Consider the following 25,249-nt stretch of genomic DNA (forward strand, 5'->3'; position numbering starts at 1 on the left):
CTCTTCAGCAGTGCGTCACTCACACCAGAAATTATTTCTAAATTTTCTTCTTTAGTGAGTAGTGATACCATTTGGGATTCTTGAATTTTGCAGCATCGGTAATAGGTATCATTGGTACACATAGGCTTATTGGTGGACAGCTATGGATGCTCATAGCTAACATTTATGGAGCCCTAACTGTGTCAGGTACTGTTCTAAGTACTTGCCTGTATTAACTAAGATAATCCTCAGGTGGTTCTCTGGATTATTACCATTATTAGTTCCACTGTATAGGGGAATAGAGGTTTCAGGATGTTAAACGATTTGCTTGATGTACAGTCAGTAATTGATAGGCCACAATTCACACACCAGGTATTCTGGTGCCAGAGTCGGTCCTTTTAACTACTCTACTTCATGCTTTCACGTAGTACCCTTTCATACAGACTAAATCAGTGATTTTTAAACTTTAGATGATAGGCAAAGTCTTCCTTCAGAAAACTTGCCTGAAACCCCAGAATTTAAATGGACTAAAATAGAGATTTTCTGGTTGGTTTGGGGTGGGCAGCCCAGACCTGCTGGCATACTCTTAACCCCCAACATATTACCCTAGTTTCACAGCACACCCAGAGAAGGACTTCAGACAATATCATTAGAGCCGTAGCGCTCTTGATTCACAAGTAAATACTCCAACTTTTTTTTTTTTTTTGCTGAGTTCTTACAGCAGAGGCCTGAATAAGGTACCTGAGCAAATAGGAAAACTTCTACCTTGACTTTGAAGTTTACTATCTTCTGAAGCATAGTTATTGACTGTCTTCTCTCTTTTGTCAGGAATGTCTTTTTTAATTAGAAGACAGGAAGAAAACAAAAACCAGACTGTGTCCCACAATCAGAAACCTCCACTGTGGCAGAGGGGCCTTCACCGCCACCACAGCGTCCCGCCAGACAGGGAGAGACTCCAGCCTTCCGAGGCCATCCTGAGGAGTTCCTGTTTGGGGGTGTGAGGGAAAATCAGCGCGGTTTAAAAAAGAGATGGCTGCGGCCTGTCCGGCGTGGTGGGAGGGGAGCTGGTTTCCTGGTGAACTTGTTTCAAAGGAAAAATAATTTTAAAGAAATAAAAGGAAAAAAAGGAAAACTAAACTAAAACCAGAACTGAAACATTCACTTGGTAGCAGTGACACGCACGCACACACACACACACACACACACACACACGTACACACACATGCTAACATGCATGTGCACACAAAATAAAAGTACAAATTTTTGTGAAACAGAAACCGTTTACTTAGGGAAAATGGGAATTCAGATGAAATAGCTGCAATTGGAAGAAAAGGGTCAGGATCATCTCTTAAGGTTTTCTGTTATTTTTTCCTCTTTTTCTCTCCCACCCTCCCTTCTTCCCTTTCCCCTCCTCTTTTCACAAAAATGAGTAGAAATTTCTCCCACTGTCCCAACATTTCTTCCCACCTCTAGAGTTGTTCTGACAAGGAGGAACCTGTTCGTTTTATATCATGGTCACATCAGTGATAATGGGACCTGCCAGGGCCAAAATTCATATATATATTCCCAGCCCTGACCCTATCCAGTCTCTCAGTCCATTTCCAATCCACGTTGGGTTATCATCAGCCTTGGAGAGAAGAGCCAAAATTAGGGTGAGTGGGATATAAATGTATATTCTGAGTTTTAGGGTTTTTTTAAAAGATTTTTGTGTTTTTTAGTTAATTTTTCACCCACAGACATGAGAGAAGACAAAAAAGAGGGTGGGATTATGGGGGAAAGTGTTTACAGGGCTAACTGTATTTTACTAAAAAAAAATGTGGAAATTATTTGACTTCGTTGGGGGAGTGAGGGGGGAGAGGGAAGCCCAAACCAGATCGTACTGTTTTAATGGAGTTGCAGCCCTGCACAGGCATTAGATTTGAGGGCACTGTTCTGTCTGGTGTTGTAGCCATCTCAAGAACAAATCAACAGCAACAACAAAAAAAAAAAAAAGGAAAGAAAAGAAAACAATAAATTTTTAAAATTTAATCAGTGTTTGTTTCTCCTTCCTTTCACTGCCTCAGAGCTCTGAAATGATGGCTAGACAACGTGAGCGAGTCTCAGCCCTTACCTGGGAGACAGCTGCAGATGGAGTTTAGACGGCGGGCCCTGCCCTTGATGCCACGGGCCCTTCATATTTCGGGGGAGCGGCTCTTTCGGCATCTTTTATTTTAGTTCACCCTAAAACTCCTCATGCTACATTTTATCCTTCCATATAGCTTCCATGGGTCCCTGAGCATGTTAAACAGAAACGTGCTGTATGTATTCTTTCTCAACAGCCGCCCAACTAGACTGATTGGTAACCCAGTGAGTGCAGAATTTGGTCTTCGAGAAAAAGAAACCTGTATTGGCAGTATCATTGACATAGAATAAGCGGCACGGATTTCAGTTCTGTAGTTGATAAGCTTTGACATAGGATACACCCATGAAACCATGAACACAATCAAGATAGTGAACATACCTTTACTCCCAAAAGTTTCCTCATGCCTCCTACCATCCTCTAGTAGCCACTGATCTGCTTTCTGTCACTGTAGATTAGTCTGCATTCTCTTTAGTTTTATATAAATAGGGTCACACAGTATGCTACAGTATTGGGTTTTGAGCTAATAAGCTTGACTGCGAAGCTCTGTATAGTATTTGGAATCAATGAAACAAACCTTTCTGCATAACATCAGTTGTACTCAGAATTTGATCTGGACAGGATTTTAGACTGCACACAATTAAAGACCCACGCCCTTACTTTAGCTAGCTTCCTCCTAGAAAGCAAAGCTGGCCAACTGAGTGCTTATGGAGCCCCACTGACTCATCAGCCTGAAAAGGCAGGCCCTCCTGTTGTGGCCCTGGAGATGGAGGGTAGGTGCTAGGGGAAACAGGGCCAGCGAATATCAGAAATAAGGTCTGGTAGAACAGCGTGGAAGCAACTGGTACTGGAAAAAGTAAATAGCTGAATCTGTTTCTCATATTTATTAATTGAAAAATACATAAAATTCTACTTCTGCCTGTGTTCTTAGACTCTCAAGGAGGAGGTAGCTGCTGGCCTTAAGGATCTGGTATGATACCCAAGTGCCTGTCTATCTCGGAGGGAGAAAGATGTGAGGAAGTGAGGCTCAAACTAGGGGACCCCAACATCGGATTAGACCCATGTCCTGGTGAGGGGGCATGGTCCACTGTACTTGTCTCTTTTTGCCTGAGGAATTGGGGACAACCACAAGAGTGGGCCACTATGGGACAATTCCCTCAACTAGGCCCCCAGGGTTGGTGGAGTTAACTTCTCTGCTCACTGGGGCTAATAGCTCAGTTCCTCCAGGGGGAGCAGAGGAGAGGCACATAGAGGAAGATAGCCCTCAAAGCAAAACTGGCTTCCAGCTTCCCTCAGGTGCTATGAGAGAGAGCCTGGAGCTGGGACCTCTCTTCCCTCTCGGTGCAAATCCCTTTCCAGGAGACCCAGGTAGAGGGCCCTGCAGCCGGTCAGGTGCCCACAGGGGCCATCATACCTTCACATGAGCCCACACAGCCACCTGGGAAGCCTGCACCAGTCCCTGTCTGCAGTCTCATTGTTGCATGCCAGCTGGGTGCATGGGCCAGGCCCCCTGGCCAGCACTGAGGCCTGCAACGGGAGGGGCCTGGGCCACCGGCTGCAGCTGCTGCTGGGAGAGCCAGATGTGATGGAGCTCCTTGAACTGCTCCACCATGCGGTCTTTGAGGTCTGGGTTTGAGATCTGTAGCCGGATACTATCAGCTGACCAAGAAAGCTCCCCTGAGAACATCTCCAGCAACAGCCGGGCTGCTACAGGCACCACCTGGGGGGCAAAGAGGGACAGGGAGAACCTTGGCTGGATTGTCAAATCCAGTTGTTCCCAAGGCATCCACCACGGGGCAGGTGGACTTCATCCACCAGGAAGAAGGGGCACCAATTTCTACTTCATAATAAAGGCTGTGTATGTGTGGGCATCTCCAGGCTTTGATTATCTCTGGCTGCCAAGTCCACACTGCTCAGAGAGCCCTAAGCCTCCACCCTAGGGCAAGGGCTGAGCCCCAGGATTCCCCCAATATTCAAGCCAAAGCAGAGCAGGGGCTTGAGAGAGGAGATGGTGGTCTACCTGTACGGTGATGAGCTTCTTTTCCCGGGGTTTGCAGTCAGGCCACTCCTCCCCAAAGCAGAAGAAGATCTCAAAGGGCGGTGGGGTGTTAGTCTGGCCCTTTTGGAACAGGATGAGTTCTGCAGCAAGATCAAGAGCCTTAGAGGCTAGAACCATGCACCTGCACAAGAGAAAGCCAGAAGGAATACGACGCAAATCCCTCACCATTGAGAAAATGCTCCAGGCTGAAGAGCTTGGTTTTGACCTCCCGCTGGATGGGGTTGGGGTGTGAGCTGTGGGCCGAGGCGCAGGGCCCGCTCCAGAACACCTTGCACTGGCACAGGCGGATGGCATACAGATCTTGGCCTTGCAGCTGGAGTATGAGCCCGCGGTCGAGGACGTCCAGCAGCTGGTTTGTGTAGAAGCGCTGCTTGTCGCTGGGGATGTCCTCGGGGCTGGGGAAGCGTACTTGCTCCAGGCTCACGGGGCCGAAGAGCTCTACCTGCTCCTGGGTGGCCTCCAGCTGACTGTAGAAGAGCCGGCAGCCCTGTGGGTTGCTGATGGTGAGGGCCCGGGGTGGTCGCCCCCGGTACTGGAACTTGATCTCCAGGTCAGTCACTGTGGGGCAGAGGGCAGGCCCGGCCAGTCTGTGAGCCCCACGCCTCCTTGTTCTGCAGCCCCTGACTTGCTCTGTCCTCTGCTCAGTAGCAGCCAGCCCATCTAGTCGGCTCTCCCACTTCCTTCCCCCCGACCACCCAGGGAGGGCCTGGCTTGCGCATCTTCGCCCTTCACTACCCTTCTTGCAAACCAACCCGCCAGGCCCACTTTACCCGGCCCAGCCCTCCTGAGGGTCCTTACGAGGCAGCATGTGGGGGCTGATCAGCAGGTCAGGCAAGAGCTGTTGTTCACCCGTGGGGGGCAGGCCAGCAGCAAGGGGCCCAGGCTGCAGGCTTGGCAGGACCTCAGGGAGAAGTTCCCCAAAGCCAGCAGGGTTGCCAGGGGCGGGGCCCAGGAGGCTGGGGTCCGGTGCAGGAGGGCCCAGCACCACAGGTGGCTGGAGAGCAGGTGGCCACTTGACCTCCTCTTTGGGTAAAGAATAGGGTGCCATGGGGGGGCCAGGTTGCACAGCTTCTACAGAGGGTGGAGGCAGGCAGAATTTTAATGCCACTTCTGAGAACGTTCCTCCCAGGCCCACCTACTCTCAACCCTGGGCACCCACCCTGCAGCCTCCCTTCAGCCCCCTCCCAGAAACTGAGGGGACCTAAAGCTTCTCCGTATACTAGGCCCCCAACCACACCCGCCTCCCGGCCCCACCTGTGATGCTCAGGCTTGGTAACATCCTCTGGAGCTGAAGGGAAGACCCAGGCAAAGGAGGAGGGAATAGGCCAGAGAAAGAGAAGGGAGGACAGGTTAATGAGTTGATCAGATGCTAAAGAAATAACCCATGAGAACCACACAGGCAATTCCCCGATATTCAGCTCTGCAAGGCCGGACCCTGCCTTTGGTCCCAGCTCTGCACCCCCAGGCAGCTCTGTGGACTCTCAGTGCCGTGGTGTCCTCATGGACCTACAGGTCGTAGTGCCTATTCAGCCCCAGGAGGGTGTGCCAGACAACATGTGGGCGTGTTCTGTACCAACGAAGCCCCAAGGAGGTCTAGGCTAGCCTCAGAACCCCAAGAACAAACCCAAAGGAAGAGCTATAAAAAGGGCAGCAGGGCCCTGGAGGAAAGGGACCGCTTAACCCGAAAGCAGAGCAGGACAGCAGAAAGGCCCTAACAAGACCCACCACATCTGCACAGGCGGATGCCGCCAAGAACGGTCCTGAGCTCGCGTTTTCCTCTTCCTCCACCTCCTCCTCCTCCCCTGCACCAAAAGTGTAGTCCTCACTGGGCTGTGACTCTGCTGGGCAGGGAGAGGACACAAAGCAAGGGAGTCAGTAGGGGAGGAGAAGGAAGGCCACCAGGGCTCCGTAGGACAGCTCCAGCAGTGAGGTGAAAGGCCACACAGCCACCAGAAATCGCTAGGGACCTCCCTGACCCCATGGCACTAAGCTCCTCAGGTCACTAGACCTACACGCCGTGGAACCAAGAGCCAAGAACAGGGACAAGCTGAGGAAGACAGACACAAAGCCCGGTCTGTGCCAAGTCATTCAGGGCCCCAGCACAGGATCCATCGCGGGCCACTCCCAGGAACCTGGGGTGTCACGACTTCGAAGCATGTCCCTCGCCACTGCATCCTGGAGGGGCCCTGGGCCTTCCTTAACAGCCTCCTAGGGAGCCCGCACAGGGCCAGGCCTGATACCTGCGGGAGCAGAGCCATTGGAGCAGACCTCGTAGATCTTGTAGGGCTGAGGCGGCATGTCCCGGGGTCCGTCGTAGATGAGGCGGAAGTCACGGCTCTTGTTAAGGGCACAGCGCAGGTTGGCCTTCCACTTAGCCGGGTCCGCCTCGTCCACCCCCTCCGTGTACTTGCCTGTCTCCTTGGCCCAGGCCTGAGGCAGGAAGAAAAGATAGGCAACCACAGAGAACCTCCGTCCTCGCCAAAGCCCCAGCCCCTCCTGGCTCATGGGAGTTACTGCTGAGCTGTGAGAACTTCAGGGACACACGGAGCCTGACCTGAGTCTCCCTCTGCCAGGTGGGAGATAGGACTGCAGTCCTTCCCCACCCTCAGGACTCCGACAAAGGAAAGGAAGTACCTAAGGGCTTTGAAAGGCATTTCCTTCACTGCTCCTGCCAGGGTACATATAGGTAGTCTCTAAGGAGGACAGTGTCACATGGTGGATGAGAGCATGAGATCTGCAGTGGGGTTGGGTTTGAATCTGGAAACAGCCAACCACCAGCTGTGTGCCAGGGGCACGTCACTTTGCCTCTTTTTGCCATAACATCCTCATCACAGTGCCCACCTCACAGGGTGGTAGTGAAGACTCCAGGGCCCACAGAGCTTCCAGAACTGTGCCTGCCTTTTGGATGGGCTCCATACACCTTAGCTGTTGGTATTATTTTGGGGGGTAAGTTGGCTGATAGCAGGATTACAAATATTTCTTCCCCTTAACCTAGCAATTCGACCTCTAGGAATTTATCGTCGGGATACAGAAGCAGCCACACAAAATTCTGCACCTACGAGGTTTCTCACTGCAGCACTATTTGTAAAAACAGAAGACCCCGAACAAATGTCCATCCCTGGGAACTGGTTAAATTACAGCCAATCCTTAGAATGGAATACTGGGCAGCAAGAAAAAAAAAAGGAAGACGTTTTCGATATCCTGACATGTTATAATCTTCAAAAAATGGGAGATGCAGAAAGGTACATCTACATCTATGATTTTGTGAAAAGCAGGGGGAAGATAGGTACCTATTTGTGTGTATGCACAAAAATCTCTCAGGAAGGATGAACTAGAAAATGACAATACTAATTGCCTCTGGGGAGGGAGGGGGTGGCTGGAGACTTTTTTGGGGTGGGAGGGAGATTTTTCTTTGCTGCAAACCATATTACACTTTTTTAAATTTTGAATTGCGGTACCTATTCAAAAATAAGAGAGAGATTTGAAAAGAACCTTCAAAGGGTAAATATCAACCTGCCAAGACAAAGGAGAGCATCAACACCGGGACGCTAGAAGGAACGGGAAGGGTCCAAACGCAGGGTTTGGATAACTAAACTGCTGACCCCTCCAGCAGTCGCTGAAAGTGACGTGGCCTTCGTGGCAGAGGAAAGCTGGTTCTGATGTTGGCTGGAAAATGCAGGATGCAAAACAACGATTTCACGTTTTAATTTTATCGATGCACATACAGAAAAGTGCAAATGCAGTTAGCTCCTTGTGTTCCCATCACGGGGGCAATCTGTGGTTTCCATTTAGATCCAACACGTACCAAACACGCACGCTGCACCCGTACTCTCGGGTGGTAAGAATGAGACAAGAAAAGGGAAGAGGCGGAAGGTCTCCCGGGGGTGGACCTTTCCATGCCTATGTTGCCTATGTTGCTCTGGGCAAGAGCTTAAAAAAGACACAGCTGGGGGTAGGTTAAAAAAGACACATCCCAGTCCCACATCGGGCTCCTTGCTTGGCGGGGAGCCTGCTTCTCCCTCTGCCTCTGCCCGCCACTCTGCCTGTGCGCTCTCTCTCTCTCTCTCTCCGACAAATAAATAATAAAAAAAAAACTTAAAAAAAAAAAAAAAAGACACATCCCCGGGTCTGAGCCTGGGGTCACCTACGGCCAGGCGGCCAGGAGAGGTGTCAGTGTGAGATGTATGGGGATCCTCTTTGAGGGCAAGGGTGCCCCGGAAGTCCAGGCAGTCACCGCCACCCGGAGCTTACCTTGAAGATGGTATTGTCTCCGTCCTGGCTGGGGCCGTGCCGCGTGGCGTGACGCCATGGGATGCAGAAGAATTTCCTTTCCCCATTGACCCACTGCAGCCCTGGGTACTGGCAGCTGTTCACCTGGGCCACCAGCCAGGGCTTCAGTCGCACGCGGCGGGGCGGAGGGGGGGCCCTGGAGGCAGGCTGGTTCATGGCAAAGGGGTCTGTGGGAGAAAGAGGGGGTCATTAGTCATCAGAAGATTTGCAGATAGACGCTCCCTGCAGCAGGAAGATGGGGGGCTGGAGTACATGGGGGTCCAAGCCAGGGATAGTATGGCTTTTCTCTTTCTCCCAGCACTGGGGGCTGGAGTGTCTCCCATCTGCCCGGATGCTCCCAGTCAATTCCTTTTTCCAACCATCAACCTCTTTGTCATAGGGTCACCGTGTCTGTGCTTTTTGTTTGAGGGTGGGAGGGGAGAAGAAGGGGGTTACAGAGAGAGGGGATGCTGTGCGTGCTCCCCCCACCCCAGACATGCTGTACCAGGTGGGGCATCGACTCCCCAGCTGCTGTGAGGCTGGAAGGCCACAAAGGTACGGAGCTGCTCCAGGGCTAGGCTGCCCACAGCTGACGAATGACTGACACGCAGGGACAAAAAGCCAGCCCCCTTGCTTCGGGTGGAGCAAACCAGTGCAGCCCATTCCACCTCTTTCCTCAGCTTTCCTCCTGCCCACCCTGCCTCCCTCCCTTCCCTTCTGCCCTTCCTCTCTTTGTCCTGAGAATTCCCTCGCTCTGTCACCTTCTAGGAAACCTGGCCAAAGAGCAAGTCATAGTGTGGGAATGAAGAGAGGGTTCCCACACCCGTTCCTCAGAGCTTCCTTTCCTCCTCAGTTTCCCTCAGGACTGAAGCTTCCCCACATCTAGACATCTTGAGAGAAATCCCATCGGCCCCCTTGGTCTACCTCCTGGTCACCAGGATAGGGGCCTTAAGTGGGACTTGAGAAATACCAGCTAACTGATATACCCCAGATGCTGGAAGATTCTGTCCTCCAGCTGTTTCTCCCCACCACCAGCCCTGCTGTCTCTGGGATCCTCCTCTGACTCAGAGTGGGGTGAGACCAGAGGTCAGAGGAAGGCCGCTGGGGCTGTGACACAGGCAGGGATCTACGGTGGGTTGGGCCTATCATGGAAGGAATGGCTGAAGGAAATGGAGCCTCTGGATTGGTGGATAGGGACCAGAACTCTCTGTAACATTTGTGGTACCAACATGGGACAAAAGGGCTAGGGTTTGAGTCAACATCTGGACAGCCTCCACCGGGGCAGACTAGACCCAGATCGAAAAAGAACTTTATAACAGCTAAAACCATGGAACTACTAGGGTAGGCCTGGGAGCAACTGTTTTCTGGGGGTACTCAAGCCCGGGGGACTTCCTGGCCCACTTTAGGTGGGAGATTGGAACAAGACGATCTCTCAGGTGTGGACCCTATCATTCCAGGCTTGCTTGGAGCTCAGTTCCCCAGAAATTCCCTGCCCAGTATCTTTTGGGGCTGGAGTCGCTAAGTGCTACCTTCCCGCTGCGAAGACATCTCCATCCGCAGACCTCTCCTCAGAGCAGTGCCCAGCTCTGGGCTAGGACAGGGAGAGTGGGAGAGCCCCCAGCCCTGTCCCCAGGCCTCATAAGACTGGTGGCTCAGTTCCCCTTTCTGAACCAACCTCCACCCAGTCCCAGGGGAAATGAAAGTGGCCAGACAAGACAACGCGGAAATCTGACTCACTGTGAACTGGGGGAGGGAAGATACATGGAAAAATTGACATTTGGGTCCCCAAGACCAAATTCTCAATCCCTTACCCTGTAGCTCATTCCCCAATCCCCAAGCCTTGCTGAGGGTCATTATACGTTTGGTGCGGTTCACAGCCCTGGGTTAGAGCCTAGCCCACCGCAGTGCTATTTATAGTCCCCACCTGTGCCCTCTGCCCAGAGGCCTTGGTCCTAGAACAGACCAGTGACAGTCATTGGTAGCTGCCAATTGTGGCTCCGTGAGGGTGGACAGAGGAAAGCTCTCTCGACCCGAAGGAGAAGGTAAGCTACCCTGACAGCCAGCCCTCCACATGGTCAGGCCCACAACTGTGCCTGGGGTGGTGGGAACTGGGAGACCAGAGAGGGCCTCCTCCTCTGCCCAGGGCAAGGAGGAAGTCAGGGTGAGTTCTGCCGCCTAGCCTGGCCCAGTGGGGCTGTTCAAGACAAAGATTTTGAAATTACTCATGTCAGTAGGGTACAATCGCTCTGGGCAGCTAAGGAGCGGGGTATGGAGAAGAGGCTGTCGTAACAAGTCCGGCCAGGGCCAAGGGAGGGTGTCGGGAAGGCCAAAGAAAGGTCTTCAGCCTTAGGTGCACCAGGATCAGGCTCAGTATTTCCCAAACAGGCTGCCTCCTGCCTAGAGGTGGATTTAGATCTCAGACTATCCTAAGGCCAAGAGCTCTAAATTTCGACCCTTTTGTGCCCCATCCCTGTGTTGTCTCCAGGTAGAAACAGTCACCTACACTCCCGGGGGACCTTGGAAAATAAGGCACCACCTCAGAAGGCCCATGTTCTACCCCCCCTCCCCTTGCTGTGAGGACTTGACTTTTCAATAGACGGCAGGCCCAGTCAGTTCTGCCTTCTCAGAGGTCTGGAGACTTGGGGTGACATTTCTGCAGCTCCCAGACCTAGGGTTTGAGCCCTGGAAAGTGAGGAAAGCCAGAAAAACCGGCATCAGTTTCCATGGAAATGAGGAAAGGAGGGGCGCCTGGGTGGTTCAGTCGGCTGAGCATCTGGGTTGAGGGTCTGCCTGCTGCTCAGATCATTAATTCCGGAGTCCTGGGACTGAGCCCCATATGGGGCTCTCTGCTCAGTGGGGAGCCTGTTTCTCCCTCTCCCTCTGCCTGCCCCTCCTCCTGCTTGTATGTGTGCTCGCTCTCTGTCAGATAAATAAATAAAATCTTTTAAAAAAAAATGAAGAAAAGAGTTGAGGCTTCTGAGGACCTGAGGAAGCCCTCATGGGTGAATTGTATAAAAGTGAAGCGTCTAGAGGAGCAGCTCAGGAACTTCTGCTGAGGTGGGGAAGCCCCACAATTCACCCCAGAGCCCTAAATTCCAGGAGCCAACCACCTGAGGAACCTGCAACATCGTGGGGACCAGGGCCTGGGACCTGGGAGGAAGCTGGGCAGCCCCCTCGTGGGAAGAGCTTCAAGCCCTTGCCACCTGTGGAGTTTGTCTGAATCACACTGTCTCCCCGCAGACCCCACACTGAACTCGGAAGAAGGCAAAGGGTTCGCTGCACCTGGTATGACCCTAACCACACACCCTCTGGGTGGGCTGACACATCCCGAGCCAAGCCGAGGCTCTGAGGCAGCAGATGCCTCTCTCGGCTTCCTGCAGGGGAAGGCCGATGTGCAGGGGGAAACCCCAAAGCAAGACCTTTAGGTACAAAAGAGTGGATTCCCGGTGCCTCCGACTTGACAGAAGTCTCCGCGCCCGACCGGAAAACTCCAGGGAGGGCGGGGACTCTACCTCTGGCCCCCGCTGCACCTCTAGCCTCCTCCATCGGTCCCGCCTGCGTCCTGGCAGGTCCCGGTCACTTATCCTCGCTCGGGGCGCGGGCTCGGGGTCGGGTTCTGCCTCGGGAGCCCTCCTCCCGCCCACGGCGCCCCCAGTCTCTTCTCCACCCTTTCGCGCCCCCTCCCCCGACTGCCTAGAGACCCTACTCATTGCGGGGAAGAGGTGGGGAACACCTTCTACCCGCGTCGCGGCCCCAGCCATCTCACTTTCCCTCTACTTTCAGACTCTTACTTGTTTTGTTCCTAAGTTCGAGGGAAGGGCGTAAAGAAACTCGTCCACGAATTCTTCCCAGGCTTCTCCGCTAGGAGAGTCAGAGCCTCTTGTCCGTCGCGAGCCAAAAGACGGCGCCCCTACCCGACACCATCTTCCTACACAATCTGCCCGAGTTCCTGCCATTGCCCTTGAGGTCCTGGGAAGACGAGTGCCTGAAGCCTCATCCTCTTAACCGACAGGGTGGCTGCAAAGCGCGCCGAAAGGGGGACTAGGGGCTCGCCCCTCTAAGACCCAAGCCAGACCGCCGTGGGGCGCCCCGGCGCTCTCCATCCTTGCGGAGGGAAGGACAGAAGAGCGGAGCTGGCGCCCCTGCATTGGTGACCCCACCGCCGTCCCGGCCTCCCGGCTCTCCCGGTGCCTGCGGGACGGAGGCTGCGGGTGCGGCGCATCCAGCGCTGATCCGGACGTAGGAAGCACCTTGGAGGCCGCCAGACCAGAGGGGCGCGCCCTGCAGTAGGCGCAACCCCCACCCCCACCCCAACACCCCTCTGGAGCTCCACCACCTGGCGGAGCCGGACGCCGACCCCTCCCGCGCTCCCGCCCTGCCCCAGTCCGTCGCCCGCCGCCGGCAGGTGCCGGGAGGGCGCGGAAAGGAGCGCGGGCGGTCGGGACCTACCTGTCTACGTGCGCCCGCGTGGCTGCGCCCGGGACCACGGGCCGGGCGGCGGGGCCGAGCTGCGCTCTCCCTGAGCTGCGCCCGCCTGGCACTTCCGCATCAACCGCCCCCGCCCCTGGGCCGCGGCAGCCTAGCCTGGGAGCGCCCGCAGCGCCCCGCCCTGCCCCTCGGGACCACCCTGCCCCCGCCCCCCACCACGCTGACGCGGGACGGAGGGCCCCTGAGCATCGGGCTCGGCCGGACTCCCCTGCAGCCCAAGGCCTCCCCAAGGAGACGCCAGGCAGACTACTGGGCTCCTTCCGCATTCGGGAACTGCGAGACAGTCATTTACCAACCCCAGACCCCCTCCTCATGATGCCCAAGTGCACCGCGGGGCTCGGGAACTTCCCCAGCCCGCGCCCTTCGCCCTTCGGGAGCTCAAGATCCGGGCAGACACAGACAGTCAACAGAGTGCAAAGGAGCGCGCCGCAGGGCCGACTGACAAATCGCGGGACCTCGCCCCGCCCGCGCTCCTTCGGGGGTCTCTCCCCGGCCAAGCCACGGGCCTCCGGTTTCGGACACCTCCTCCTCCTCCACGTGCTTGCAGACAGGGCTCCTTAAGCCACTCTGTCCATTTCTAAGTCTCAACCTTCGCACCTGCCTGCCCCAGCTCTCCCTCTCTGGTCGCCCTAGGGACCTCTCGGGGTGAGTGCCTGCTCTCTTGTCCTGAGGGTCACACTTAGCCCTACTTTGACTGTCTACCTGCTGTCCTGAACGTTTTTCGGTTCCATAAATGGGTCTCACCAACTGAACCTTCATATGTCCTGTTCTTCCTCCTGAAAGCCTTCTTTGCTTGATAATGACTGCTCTCGGAATTTTGTTTCAGCATCATCTCTTCTGGAAAGCCTACCTCGACTTGGGATCCTTGGTCGGGTTTCTCAACTCCCAGGCTCATCCTCACTGGCTTCACTTATGAAATTTTTATTTTAATGTCTGATCCCTATTGGAATCAGCTTACTCAGGGACTATTTTTGTCTTTTCATTGTTTTCTATAGTAATTTTTATTTTTCAAAAAATTTTATTTATTTGACAGAGAGCACAAGAAGGCAGAGCAGTAGACAGTGAGAGGGAGAAGTGGGCTCCCCGCTGAGCAGGGAGCCGGATGTGGGGCTCGATCCCAGGACGCTGGGATCATGACCTGAGCGGAGGGCAGATGCTTAACTGACCGAGCCCACCTAGATGCCCCTATAGTAATTTTTAATAAAAATATTTTTAAATGAAGAAAATTTCCCAGTTAATTGATTAAATTTTAGATAGCAACTAAAAAATATATATTTTTTAAAAAGATTTATTTATTTATTTATTTATTTATTTATTTGACAGAGATTACAAGTAGGCAGAGAGGCAGGCAGAGAGAGAGGAGGAAGCAGACTCCCTGCCGAGCAGGGAGCCCGATGTGGGGCTAGATCCCAGGACCCTGGGATTATGATCTGAGCCGAACGCAGAGGCTTTAACCCACTGAGCCACCCAGGTGCCCCAAAATATATACATTTTTGATAGTATTATTTGCCCTTAAAGTTCAGAGGTTCCTATGTTTTCTCCAAATCCAGTATTAGCTGATGAATCAGAACTTTGACCTTTCCCTCCTCTCCTTTTCCCTCTAGGAATGCCTGTGTTGTTCTTCAAATCTGTATCTTCAAATCTTCAAATCTTCTGTATCTTCAAATCTGTATCATTACTTACTGTGTGGTGTCTTTTTTTCATCTTTTCTGCATCTCTCTCCCTCTCCCCCAACCCCAAGCCCTAACATAAATTGGAAATATAATTATGTATAAGTATTTTATTATTTGTATTCTGCTGAGTATTTTGCTCTCTCATATTTTTGAAAATTTAAAGTGTGGATGGGAAAAACGTGGATAGGTAGATTGTTTTATATTTTTCTTCTGTAAAAATGAAACTGCCATTAAATAGAAAGTGGCCACAAAATGGGAACCCTTTTCCACCGGAGATCAGTTACGCTCGATAGAAAAGATATTATATGTCAATCCAGAAAATATATCTGGAGTAATAGCCACCAAGAGACTTCTTTTATTGTCAGATGTCCCACACACAGTCTGAGGGACCATGAAATTCTAAGATGCTGCCCCCTGCCCCCTATGTACTGTCCCTTTTGCTCAGGGGAGGTCCCTACTCTTAGAGACTCTAAACTTCGTTAAGAAGTGTGCAGGGGCTGTGGTTGAGGAAGCTCACCACACTTGAGCAGGCATCCATATCTGGTGCTAAGTGACCTCAAGCAGGTCCTGTGAGTCTCATTCTCTGTCTGTGAAGGGGAGAAGAGGTTACTGAACTCACAGCATTGGTATGAGGCCCCAGTGACAGGGGTTATGCAGGAGCTCTGCTCCCCTGGAGTCTTGCCTTGGGACCAAGGGAACCTCAACCAAGAAGCACTCTGGGCCAGAGACATGGCCTAGGGAGGAAGGGGCAGTGGCAGAGCTCATCCTTCAGGTTCTTCCAAAACAGAAGGGTCCCCTTGCCTCCCCATGCTGTCTGTGGTGAAGCAAAAGCAAAAGAGAAGTGAGGCTACCCCAAGACCACACAATCACTCCTGGCCCCCCAGCCCCACCCCCACACCCCCAGCAGGCCCTGGCCACATGGGAACAGGGAGACTTTGCCTCCACAGCCCTAGATATGTGTCCAGGCCCCTCACTCCCAACGGTGAGCCAGCCCCTGCCCCCGCCCCCACTTCCCCTGAATAGGGTGGCAGATTGAGGGTGCGGTGAGAGGCCCGATTCCGGTAGAGGCCGGGGAGCATGGGTGTGTGGGTGGGGGGAGCCATGTTACCAAAGGGAACTGAAAGAAGCCTAGTCTGAGTGGTAGGGACAGAGGACAGAGGTGCAAGGCGCAGTGGGACAAGAACCACCCGCCCCCAACTCTGAACCTGCCCCTTTCAGGGCAGGACTATGCGAAGGATGGCTGCCTTTACCTCCCCTCCAAGAGACCCACCCCCTCAGCCTCAGCCCCTAGGATTCCCCCAGGCTCACCTGTCTCCCAGGTACCCCCTGTTTCTGGAAACATGTTGACTAGACGTCAGGCCCTGGAGTCGAACAGGCCTGAGGCAGTCCCTGGTTCAGCCACGGAGGCATTATGTGACCTGGACCTAACCACAGACTCTCTTGGAGCCCCCATTTCCCAGCTGTGAAATGAGGATAACATCTCTGTCACAGGTCGGCTGCGAGGCCTGAATTCAGTGAGTGCTCAGTGAGCAACTTCTACAGGCCAGCACGAAACAGTGGACAAGCCCCCTGCCCTCCTGGAGCTTCCATTCTGTGGAGGGAGAGCGAAAGTGCTTACATCACAAAATGAGGGGTCCCTGTGGGTCACTGTTCAGGCTGAGCCACTCTCGGCTCCTGTAAACATGCACATGGTAGCCTTATTATGAGCGATTCCCAGGAAGGCCATCCTGGGGAGGCCTCCCCATTTCTTACCAACTGTCACCCCTCAGAGCTTTCCAGGGCATGGCCTGCAAGTCCCCCACTGGGCTAGCACTGTCACACGCACACCCCTAGACCTCACATCCCCACGTAGCCCCGCAATCTGCTGCTCCCTTCACCTCCTCCCACGGCCTGAGGTCTCAGGAGCTGTGCTGTCGCCATCCCAGGTCCTGGCTCTCTGCTCCCTTGGCCCTTCTAAGAACAGAGGCTACTTCCCTTTTCCTTTGTGCTCAGCACTTTCCCTCGCCCCGACCCCTGGCAACCTGGCTTCTGCTCCTCTTCCATGGACTCTGCTCTGGACCTTGGTCCCACGGTACAAGCAGGCTCTGGAGCTCCCAGGAATAGCTCAGAAACTCCAGTTTCCACATCTCTTTCTTGAATAAACTCTCAGATCCCAGGGTAGCCCTATTGTCTGGATTTCTCAACTGCTCACTCATTATTTATTTATTTTAAGAGAGGGCGAGAGAGGGGAGGGGCAGAGGGAGCTGACAAAAGAGACTCTTTTTTTTTTAAGATTTTATTTTTTTTTATTTGACAGGGATCACAAGCAGGCAGAGAGTTAGGTAGGCAGAGAGAGAGAGAGAGAGAGGAGGAAGCAGGCTCCCCGCTGAGCAGACAGCCCATGCGGGGCTCCATCCCAGGACCCTGGGATCACGACCCGAGCCCAAGGCAGAGGCTTTAACCCACTGAGCCACCCAGGCTCCCTAACAAGAGAGACTCTTAAGCAGGCTCCATGCCAGCCTGACTCGGGGCTCCATCTCACAACCCTGAGATCATGACCTAAGCCCAGATCAAGAATCAGACACTTAACCGACTGAGCTGCCTAGAAGCCCCTCTCATCAGTTCTTCAAATAAAGGTGGTGGAGACTCTCCTAGCTCAGCTCAGTGCCTTAGTGTTGTCCCCTGCCACTCCCCAACCCTCCACCCCCACCCCTCCCACCTCGCCATCAGAGCTGCCCTGCCTCTCCGTGCCCTCATCCTTGGTCCTTCTGCTGACCCCTCCCCCACTTACATCTTCCTTCTAGACTGCCAGGATGCCTCGCCCAGACATCCTGATACCACCCCCCCACCCCTGCCTGCCATGATTCAAGCGCTCAGAAAATCTGCTGAACTCAGCGTTTCATTCAAACCACTTCCGTCCCCACAACTGGGCCCTGTCAGAGAAGGGATGAGGACTCCATTCTTCCTGCCTGTCTGAAGAGCACGAGGCACCTGGATAAGAAGGAAAAGAAAGAGGAAGCAACTCAAGCCTTCTAGGCTCCTGCACTGTGCCTTATGGGGACAGAGGCCACTCGGCCCCACAGGACTGAGTTGTGGACCTTAGTGTCCTCTCTTGTCCCAGACAAACCTGGTTGATGCCCAGAGTCTGTAGGTGTCCCTACTGGGGACAGGGTTCCCATCCAGGAGCACGAGGCCCACCTATCATTGGCTGGGGTGCAAGAGGCCCGACAGTCAGGCTCCAGTGGGCTTATCAGCCAGATCCATCTGAAGCCCCTGGCCCTTGAAGCCAGGGCTTGGGATCCTGCCTGGGGCAGGACTGATGTCCTTTGGGAGGAGACACGAGGGAGGAGTCAGTTCTGTCCAGGGGGTCAGGGTCAGCCCAGAAGCATAGGGGGCGCTCCTCAGCTCACATCAGGACCTCAGGGTGGTGGGCAGATGACAGAGGGTGCAGGGTTGGCTCTGGGAATTCAGAAGAGGGGCTCTCTGGCCTGGAGTGGCTGAAGCAGGAGGTCCTGGGAGGGGCACAGGGGCAAGACCTTCCCCTTACACGGCCTCTCAACACTTCACCGTGGAAGGCGGCTGTCTTCTCTTAGGCCTTCTCAGGGGCAGGCTGGGTGGGGGTTGTGGTTGTGGGCTGAGCATTTCCTGCTTACGGTGGAGGGAGGAGTGCGTGCTCTTGGAAGCCAAACAGAGCTGTGGGAACTGGTGCTGAGTTCCTGCCAGCCAGGTCCTCCTGGGCTACAATTCCGAGAGATGGGGGGTGAGGCCTCTGGGGGACCCTAGGTGGGGTGTCCCTCAGGCTGCTCTACTGCTCTGGTAGCTTCTGATGCCAGGGGTGGAAAGTTAAGAAAGCAAGATTGCTCTAGTGCCTGAAAGGCCCTGGGGAGCCCACTCTGCTCTGGAGAGGAGGAGGCTGGCTGCCAGGCCTCTCTGGAGGGGAGTCTGGGGCTGGTTCTTACCAGGCCAGTGCTGTAGAACCCCAGTGGTTCACAGCCAGTGGTTCCAGAGGGAACCCCGATGGCCACCCAAGTCCCATGCTGGGCCAACTAGAGCCATAGGGGTGCTGGTGGGCTTGCGGGATCCAGGCGTCTCCACAGATCTGGGTCAGCTCAGGCCACGTATATCCTGTTTCTCTCAGCCTGTCCTCCTCCCTCTTTCTGGGGGCAGCACTTCGAAAGCTGCAGGGAGGCTGACATGGCTTCACAGCTGATCCGATGCCCATCGTGAGAACAGGAAGACAAGAGGTACCTGTTCAGGCAGGAAGGGGCTCACAGGGGGCCAACCCCCCGCCCCAACTCACCAAAAAGGCTTTGCTTTGAAGTAGCAGGTCACAGAGTGCCCAGAACTGGGCAAGAGGACAGTGAGCCCAGGGATCCTGAGTCCCCCCCGGAACTGGCCATCTGGAAAGCAAGTGTGTTCAATCGGGGCCCGGGTTTCAGGGGAGGGAGAGAGGACAGTGCCTTGCAGAGGACGACCTATCCCGAGCTATGGAGAAGAGCCAGGAGTGGTCACCACAGGCCCGGGGGCAGCTCACAGCCAAGGGGGTGTGTTGGTTCAAGGCCGTGATGGAAATGGATGTGCTGGGGAGGGGGCAGGCCCCAGACTGGGCTGACTTGAGGAGCAAAGACAACCAGATAATACTAATGAGTCCTTAACACCTACTAGACACTACTAAGCACTTTTCATATGTTACTGTATTTAATTGCCTCGATCAGCAAACACGAAGTGGATGCTATCAGTATCCCCCTTTACAAAGAAGCACGCTGAGGAACTTGCTAACTTGGTGAACTTGAACAAGTTACTCTACTTACTTCTCTGTAGTCTTGCTGTTATCCTTGGCTTGTACAAGCACCACCCTGATCTCTGCTTTGGTCCTCAAGTGGGACTTTCCCTGCGCTGTATCTCTGTGCCCAGATTTCCTCTTTTTTGTGAGGACATCGGTCATATTGGACTAGAGCCCACACAAATGACTTTGATTTAACTTAAAGTCACCCAGGGGCACCTGGGTGGTTCGGCTGGTTAACCATCTGCCTTTGGATCAGGTTATGATCCTGGAGTCCTGGGATCAAGCCCTGCATCAGGCAACCCACTCGGCGGGAAGCCTGCACCTGCTTCTCCCTTTCCCACTCCCCCTGCTTGTGTTCCCTCTCTCTCTCTGTCTCTCTCTGTCAAATAAATAAATAAAGTCTTAAAAAAAAAAAAAGAATTACATCTGCCATGATCCTATGTCCAAATAAGACAACATTCTGAGGTACTGGGAGTTAGGACTTCAACATATGAATTTGAGGGAACACAACTCAACCTCTAACAATATTTAATGCGTAACCTACTCTGTGTCAAATGCCGGGGTCACTATTGACTTTCACGACAGCCCTAGAAGGCAGGAGTATACGTTGCCTTTGTTTTATAGATGAAGACCCTAAAATTCAGAAAGGCTGGGTAGTTCACCCGAAGGCACACAGCCACTAGACTAAACCGTGAGTGACACCTCATCACTCTGGAGTGGGACAGACCTGGGTCCAGGTCCTGGCGGTGTGACCTGGGGAGCAGCCTCTCCGACTCTCCGTGTCCTCGCTGATAAAACAGGGTCAGTACTAACCTGGCAGCAACAAAACACTGTTGTTTGGGGTGAAGATGAGGTCTAGCCCAGAGACTAATGCACAGCTGAAGAAATGATCATCATATAAGCGTACCCTGCAGTGACTCCATAGAGCATGTCCTCGGTTTGCCGGTTCCGGGTGGCCGTTCCACTGTAACCACCTGTCCTCTCGGAGTCCCGGGGTGGGTGGGGGCTGGCAGAGCAGGGGAGGCACTCAGATCCCTGCACCCCGGGCCGCCCAGAGCTCCCTGGGGCTGCCCCCATCCTAGGCCACACCGCCCTCACCTGCCCCCAAGTCCTTCCTTCTGCTGCTGCCAGATGCGAAGTGAGGGGGAAGATAGAAGGAGTCGCAGCTGGGGGCCTCCTTCCTGGTGCTCAGGCCCCAGGGTGTTTGTTGTCTGTGTAGAAAAGGTGCCTCTGAGAGAGGCTGCCCACTCTCCAGCTGCCTCCACCCTCTCCCTCAGGGACATTCCATGAGAAACTGCAGGATCGGGGGTGCTTGGGTGGTGCAGTTGGTTGAGTGCATTCAGATTCTTGGTTTCGGCTCAGGTCGCAATCTCAGGGTCATAAGATCGAGCCCGGCTTTGGGCTCCCCACTCAGCCTCAGCATAGAGCCTGCTTAAGGTTCTCTCTCTCCCTTTGCACCCCTGCTTCTACTCTTTCTCTCTCTCAAATACATAAATGAATCTTTAAAACTGTGGGATCAGGGTGCCTGGGTGGCTCAATCGTTAAGTGTCTGCCTTCAGCTCAGGTCATGATCCCAGCGTCCTGGGATTGAGCCCCTCATTGAGCTCCCTGCTCTGCTAGGAAGCCTGCTTCCCCTCTCCCACTCCCCCTGCTTGTGTTCCCTTTCTCACTGTGTCTCTCTCTGTCAAATAAATAAATAAAATCTTAAAAACAACAACAACTGTAGAATCAGAGAACAGACCAGGGGGTAGGGGCAGGGAGGGGCTGACCACAAAGGAGCAGCTTGTACTGGTGGGAAGATGAACAGTGGGGGGTACACTAAAAAGAGTGAGTTTTATTGCATGGAAATGACAAATAAAAATTTTAAAAGTGATTCATAAGAGCCAAATACTAAATGTCAAGAAGTTTGGGGGATAGCTTAACATATTTATTGAGTTTTTAATTTCTTTTTTAGGCAAGCAAAAGACCGATGTCTGATAAATAGGTCTTAGAAAACTTCTTAAATAAATCTAACAAAAATTCTAAGTAACAGGGGGCGGGGGGTAGGGAGAGGGTGGTGGGTTATGGGGAAGGTATGTGCTATGGTGAGTGCTGTGAAGTGTGTAAACCTGGCGATTGACAGACCTGTACCCTGGGGCTAATAATACTTATATGTTAATAAAAAAATAAAAAATTATTAAAAAAATTCTAAGTAACTACAAAAACCAAAGCAAAGGGAAAGAACACATCCTTCACAGACAGGCGGGGCGGCCCCTGCCCCCATGCTCTCTGTTTCTCCCTCCCTCCAGCCCACCGTCTTGGGGGCCCTGCTGCCCCTCTCTAGACTTCCTCTCAGCTCTCAGGAGGCTGGCCATTTTCTGACTTCTATCAAGCTTCCTGATTGTCCCTGCCCTCCCCCCTCCATGAGTGGCTCCAGGTGACAGGTGTGCACTTCAGGGTCCTGGCAGGACACAGGTGCCATCAAATGCAGGCAAGTTTACAGATGCGTGAACAGGATCACAAAAGCCAGGGGGGGAGTGTCCAGGCACCCAAGGCCTAGCATCAAGGGGGAGCAATTATCAGCCTCTGAGGGACACCCTCCGGGACCTGTGACCATTGCAAGGTGAGGGGCGCAGTCTGTTCCCTATCCCTGCCCCCGTCTCTTGTCCATGCCTCCCATTAGCCAAATCCCCCCAGAATCCAGAGGCCGAGGGTGCCGGGGGCACGCAGGCTGAGAAAGTGAGCCTCTCTGCAGCAGGGAGGAAAGCGGAGGTTGGAAGGGGAGGGGTGGCAAGCGAAGAGAAACCCGGAAGAGAGGGATCCGATGGGGGAATAGGGGCACACCCTGGCACCCACAGTCACCCCAGGCTTCTCTCCCGGGCGAAAGGCAGGCATCCCAGCTCCTCTCTGGGATGGGAGCTCCTGAATGAACGGGTGAGTCAATGAATGAATGACGAATTTGAGAACGGAAGAATGACAGTAGAATGGGAAGAAGCTGGTTCCTACTGGCCACTGAGAACAAGGTAGATCATTTTCCCCAGGATCTCACCTAGATTTCACCATCTAGACCTTGAAGGTATGTTTCCTAAGGAGCCACTTCAAGGCCTAGAAAGGACCCTGAGCTAGAGAAACAGAGGTCATGGCAAGGTCACAGGTGCCATTAGGCACGAAGGAGCCTACAGCGTCCTGCTGGTGAGGCCTGGCTCCTCCATCTCACTGGAAACACACTCATGGGGCTGCCCAGCCCCTACCCCTAACCCCTACCCCCTACCTCCCTTACCCCTCAACTCCCCACCCCTACCCCCAAACTTTCACCTCCTCCTTCTGGGTCCCTCAGGGCTGGCTTCAGGGCTCAGTTAGGTGTGGCTGCTGCAGGGGAGGGGAGGGACCGCAGGGTGGAGACCGAAGGACCTGTCACCCTGATTACTGCAGTATGCACCCCTGCACAGCAGCTACCATGCTCCCCAGTGCAAGCCTCCTGGTGGGAGGAGCCGAGCTTGGCCTTGGGACCTCGAATGTTCTCTGAGTACCCTGGGAGGTAGGGCTGGAGGCCACTGATGTGGTGACAGAGGCTCTCCCTTCTGGAGGGGCCTGGCCCTGTGCTGGGCAGGCGCACACTTGTATGTGTGCATTCTGTGTCCTAGACACACACCCTGCGCCTCCTTCACTTGGGGTGGGCATTTGGTGAAGGCTATTGTGTGGGTCCAAGGGTGCAGAGGCAGAGAGGTGGGGACCCCCAAATCTCATAGGGATGAACTCATGAGGGTTCAGTCTCTGGGGTCCAAGAACCAGTGCTGGGGTGGGGGTGAGGGTTAGGGGGAACTGCAGGGGGGCCTACGGCAGGACCCCTTCTGAGAAGTCTCTCCTGGGGTCCTCAGACATTATGTCCCCCACTTCTACCTTGGACTGGAGCTGGAAAGGCAGTGAATCCTGATACTGGGAGTCACCTGGGATGAGGGACGGGGGGCTTGGGATGGGGGTTCGAAGGCAGAACACTCCTCATTACGCTTCAGCTTTGCCCTTCCCCAGACAGGAGCTGAATTCTGACCTTCAAAGCCCGAGGTCTGGGTCCCCACAGATGTGTGAGTAGGGGCGGGGAGCCCTTGCCCCAGTGAGTGAGCCAATCCCTGGTGTGAGGGTGACCCTGGTTTTCAACTTGTCCTGCGTTCCACGTGCTCTCTGATCCCAAGTCTATTTCCCAGAGATTTCCAGATGTGCTGACAGGCACGCTTTGTTCTCTTAGCAGGGCTGCTGGTTGAACCAGAAAGGCAGCAGCCTTCAGCAGCTGTCCGCTGCTCACACTTCCTCGCAGTCAGATCCCCCACTCCAGGTGTCCTCCCCCGGTCTGCCCTCCAGCCTGGCTCTGCTCAGTCTTTGATTTTTAGGATACTCTAGGGAAAGGGCAGAGGATAGCTACCATTTCCACTGAGCCCTGGCCTCACAGCCTGCTCGTTCCTGGGGATAGAAGGGAATGTGGACTAGCTCAAGTGTTAGACTGGGGTGTACTCAAGGTGCAAGAAGGAGCAGCGAGGGCAGTTGCCAGGGGAGCCTGACCACAGGGCTACCAATGGGCTGCGCCCAGACCCTAGGACACGTGTTTCCTGGGCCTGAACATCTGACTCATAAAATTGGAGTTGATCCCGAGGCCTGTGCAGCCCCCACCAAGTGCTCTGTCAAAGCTGCAGCCTCTGTATTGCTCACTAGGGCCACCGTGTGGCCATCTCAGTGCCTCAGTCCTCCTGCAGGCGGCATCCCTTGTCCAAGGCCATCCTTCCCTAGGTAACTTTCCTGCCCACACACTCTGCCCAGGACCTCTCCTAGGGACAGCTTACCTGGATGGAACAGGAGGACAGTATAGTAAGCTGTCTACAGCTTAGCCTAGAGCAACCACTAAGAAAATAACTTAAAAATAAAAATAGTAAGGGGCGCCTGGGTGGCTCAGTCAGTTAAGTATCTGACTTCAGCTCAGGTCAAGATCTCAGGGTCCTGGGACCAAGCCCCATGTCTGGCTCCCTGCTCAGTGGGGAGTCTGTTTGTCCCTCTTCATCCCTCTGCCTTTCCCTTTCTCTCTTTGCCCCTCCCCCTGCTTGGTCTCTCTCTCTCTCTCTCAAAATAAATAATTAAAATCTTTAAAAAAAACAATTTAAAAAAAATCATTCAAGGAGATATTTAAATTTTATACTAGAAAATATTCACAATGTAAAAGAAAGCAGTCTGGGAGAAATAGAGGAACAAAAAAGACATGAGATAATTAGAACACTAGTAAAATGGCAAACACAACTATAATAATAATATGAATGGATTAAACAATCCAATCAAAAGGCAGAGATCACCAGACCAAATTAAAAAACAAGATCCAGGGGCGCCTGGGTTGCTCGGTGGGTTAAACCCTCTGCCTTCAGCTCGGGTCATGATCCCGGGGTCCTGGGATCAAGCCCCGCATCGGCCTCTCTGCTCAGCCGGGAGCCTGCTTCCTCCTCTCTGCCTGCTTCTCTGCCTGCTTGTGATCTCCATCTGTCAAATAAATAAATAAGTAAATTTCTGTCAAATAAATAAATAAATAAAATCTTTAAAAAAATAAAAATAAAAAAATAAAAATAAAAAACAAGATCCAACAATATGCTGTCTATAGGAGACACATTTTAGATTTAATGATGTACAAATAGATATAAAGTAAAAGGACAGGAAAAGATATGTCATGCAAACAGTGACCATAAGGAAACTGGAGAAGCTATACTAATATCAGATCCCATCCAATTTTTTTAATGTGTAGAGAACAAAATTGAATTTATGTTTAATATAGATAATAAATGTGAATTTAAATTAACTAGTGGATTTCTAATATATGTGTCATCATGTTTTTTTTTAATTGAAAGAGAATAATCGGAACACAATATTGTATTAGGTTCAGGCATAAA

The 25,249-nt window shown here is 53.2% G+C and overlaps 2 protein-coding genes across 6 annotated transcripts in view; one reads left to right on the forward strand and one right to left on the reverse strand.

Annotated features, from left to right (window-relative positions):
• Positions 1-1,128, forward strand: part of TNPO3 (transportin 3) — an 82,871-nt gene extending 81,743 nt beyond the window's left edge. For both annotated transcript variants that reach the window (XM_032869520.1, XM_032869528.1), the window contains one exon: positions 808-1,128. The gene's annotated coding sequence lies outside the window, so the exon portion shown is untranslated. The remainder of the gene's footprint in view (positions 1-807) is intronic.
• A 1,839-nt stretch (positions 1,129-2,967) lies between these two features.
• IRF5 (interferon regulatory factor 5) lies at positions 2,968-18,152 on the reverse strand. 4 transcript variants are annotated; one of them, XM_032869551.1, is made up of 9 exons: positions 17,818-18,152; positions 8,409-8,614; positions 6,398-6,587; positions 5,883-5,995; positions 5,412-5,445; positions 4,956-5,228; positions 4,323-4,715; positions 4,119-4,237; positions 2,968-3,818 (listed from the first exon to the last, which is right to left on the reverse strand). In XM_032869551.1, the coding sequence occupies exons 1-9, from the start codon at positions 17,828-17,830 to the stop codon at positions 3,570-3,572; spliced, it is 1,590 nt and encodes a 529-aa protein (XP_032725442.1). In that variant the 5' UTR covers positions 17,831-18,152; the 3' UTR covers positions 2,968-3,569. The 4 variants fall into 4 exon arrangements, with proteins under 4 accessions (XP_032725442.1, XP_032725432.1, XP_032725451.1 ...); XM_032869541.1 differs by lacking the exon at positions 17,818-18,152 and adding an exon at positions 15,896-16,038; XM_032869560.1 differs by lacking the exon at positions 17,818-18,152 and adding an exon at positions 12,876-12,981.
• Positions 18,153-25,249: the final 7,097 nt, after the last annotated feature.

The sequence above is a fragment of the Lontra canadensis genome, unplaced genomic scaffold (genome assembly GCF_010015895.1).
Source record: "Lontra canadensis isolate GAN:19392208 unplaced genomic scaffold, GSC_riverotter_1.0 scaffold2, whole genome shotgun sequence".
Classification (NCBI taxonomy): Eukaryota; Metazoa; Chordata; class Mammalia; order Carnivora; family Mustelidae; genus Lontra; species Lontra canadensis.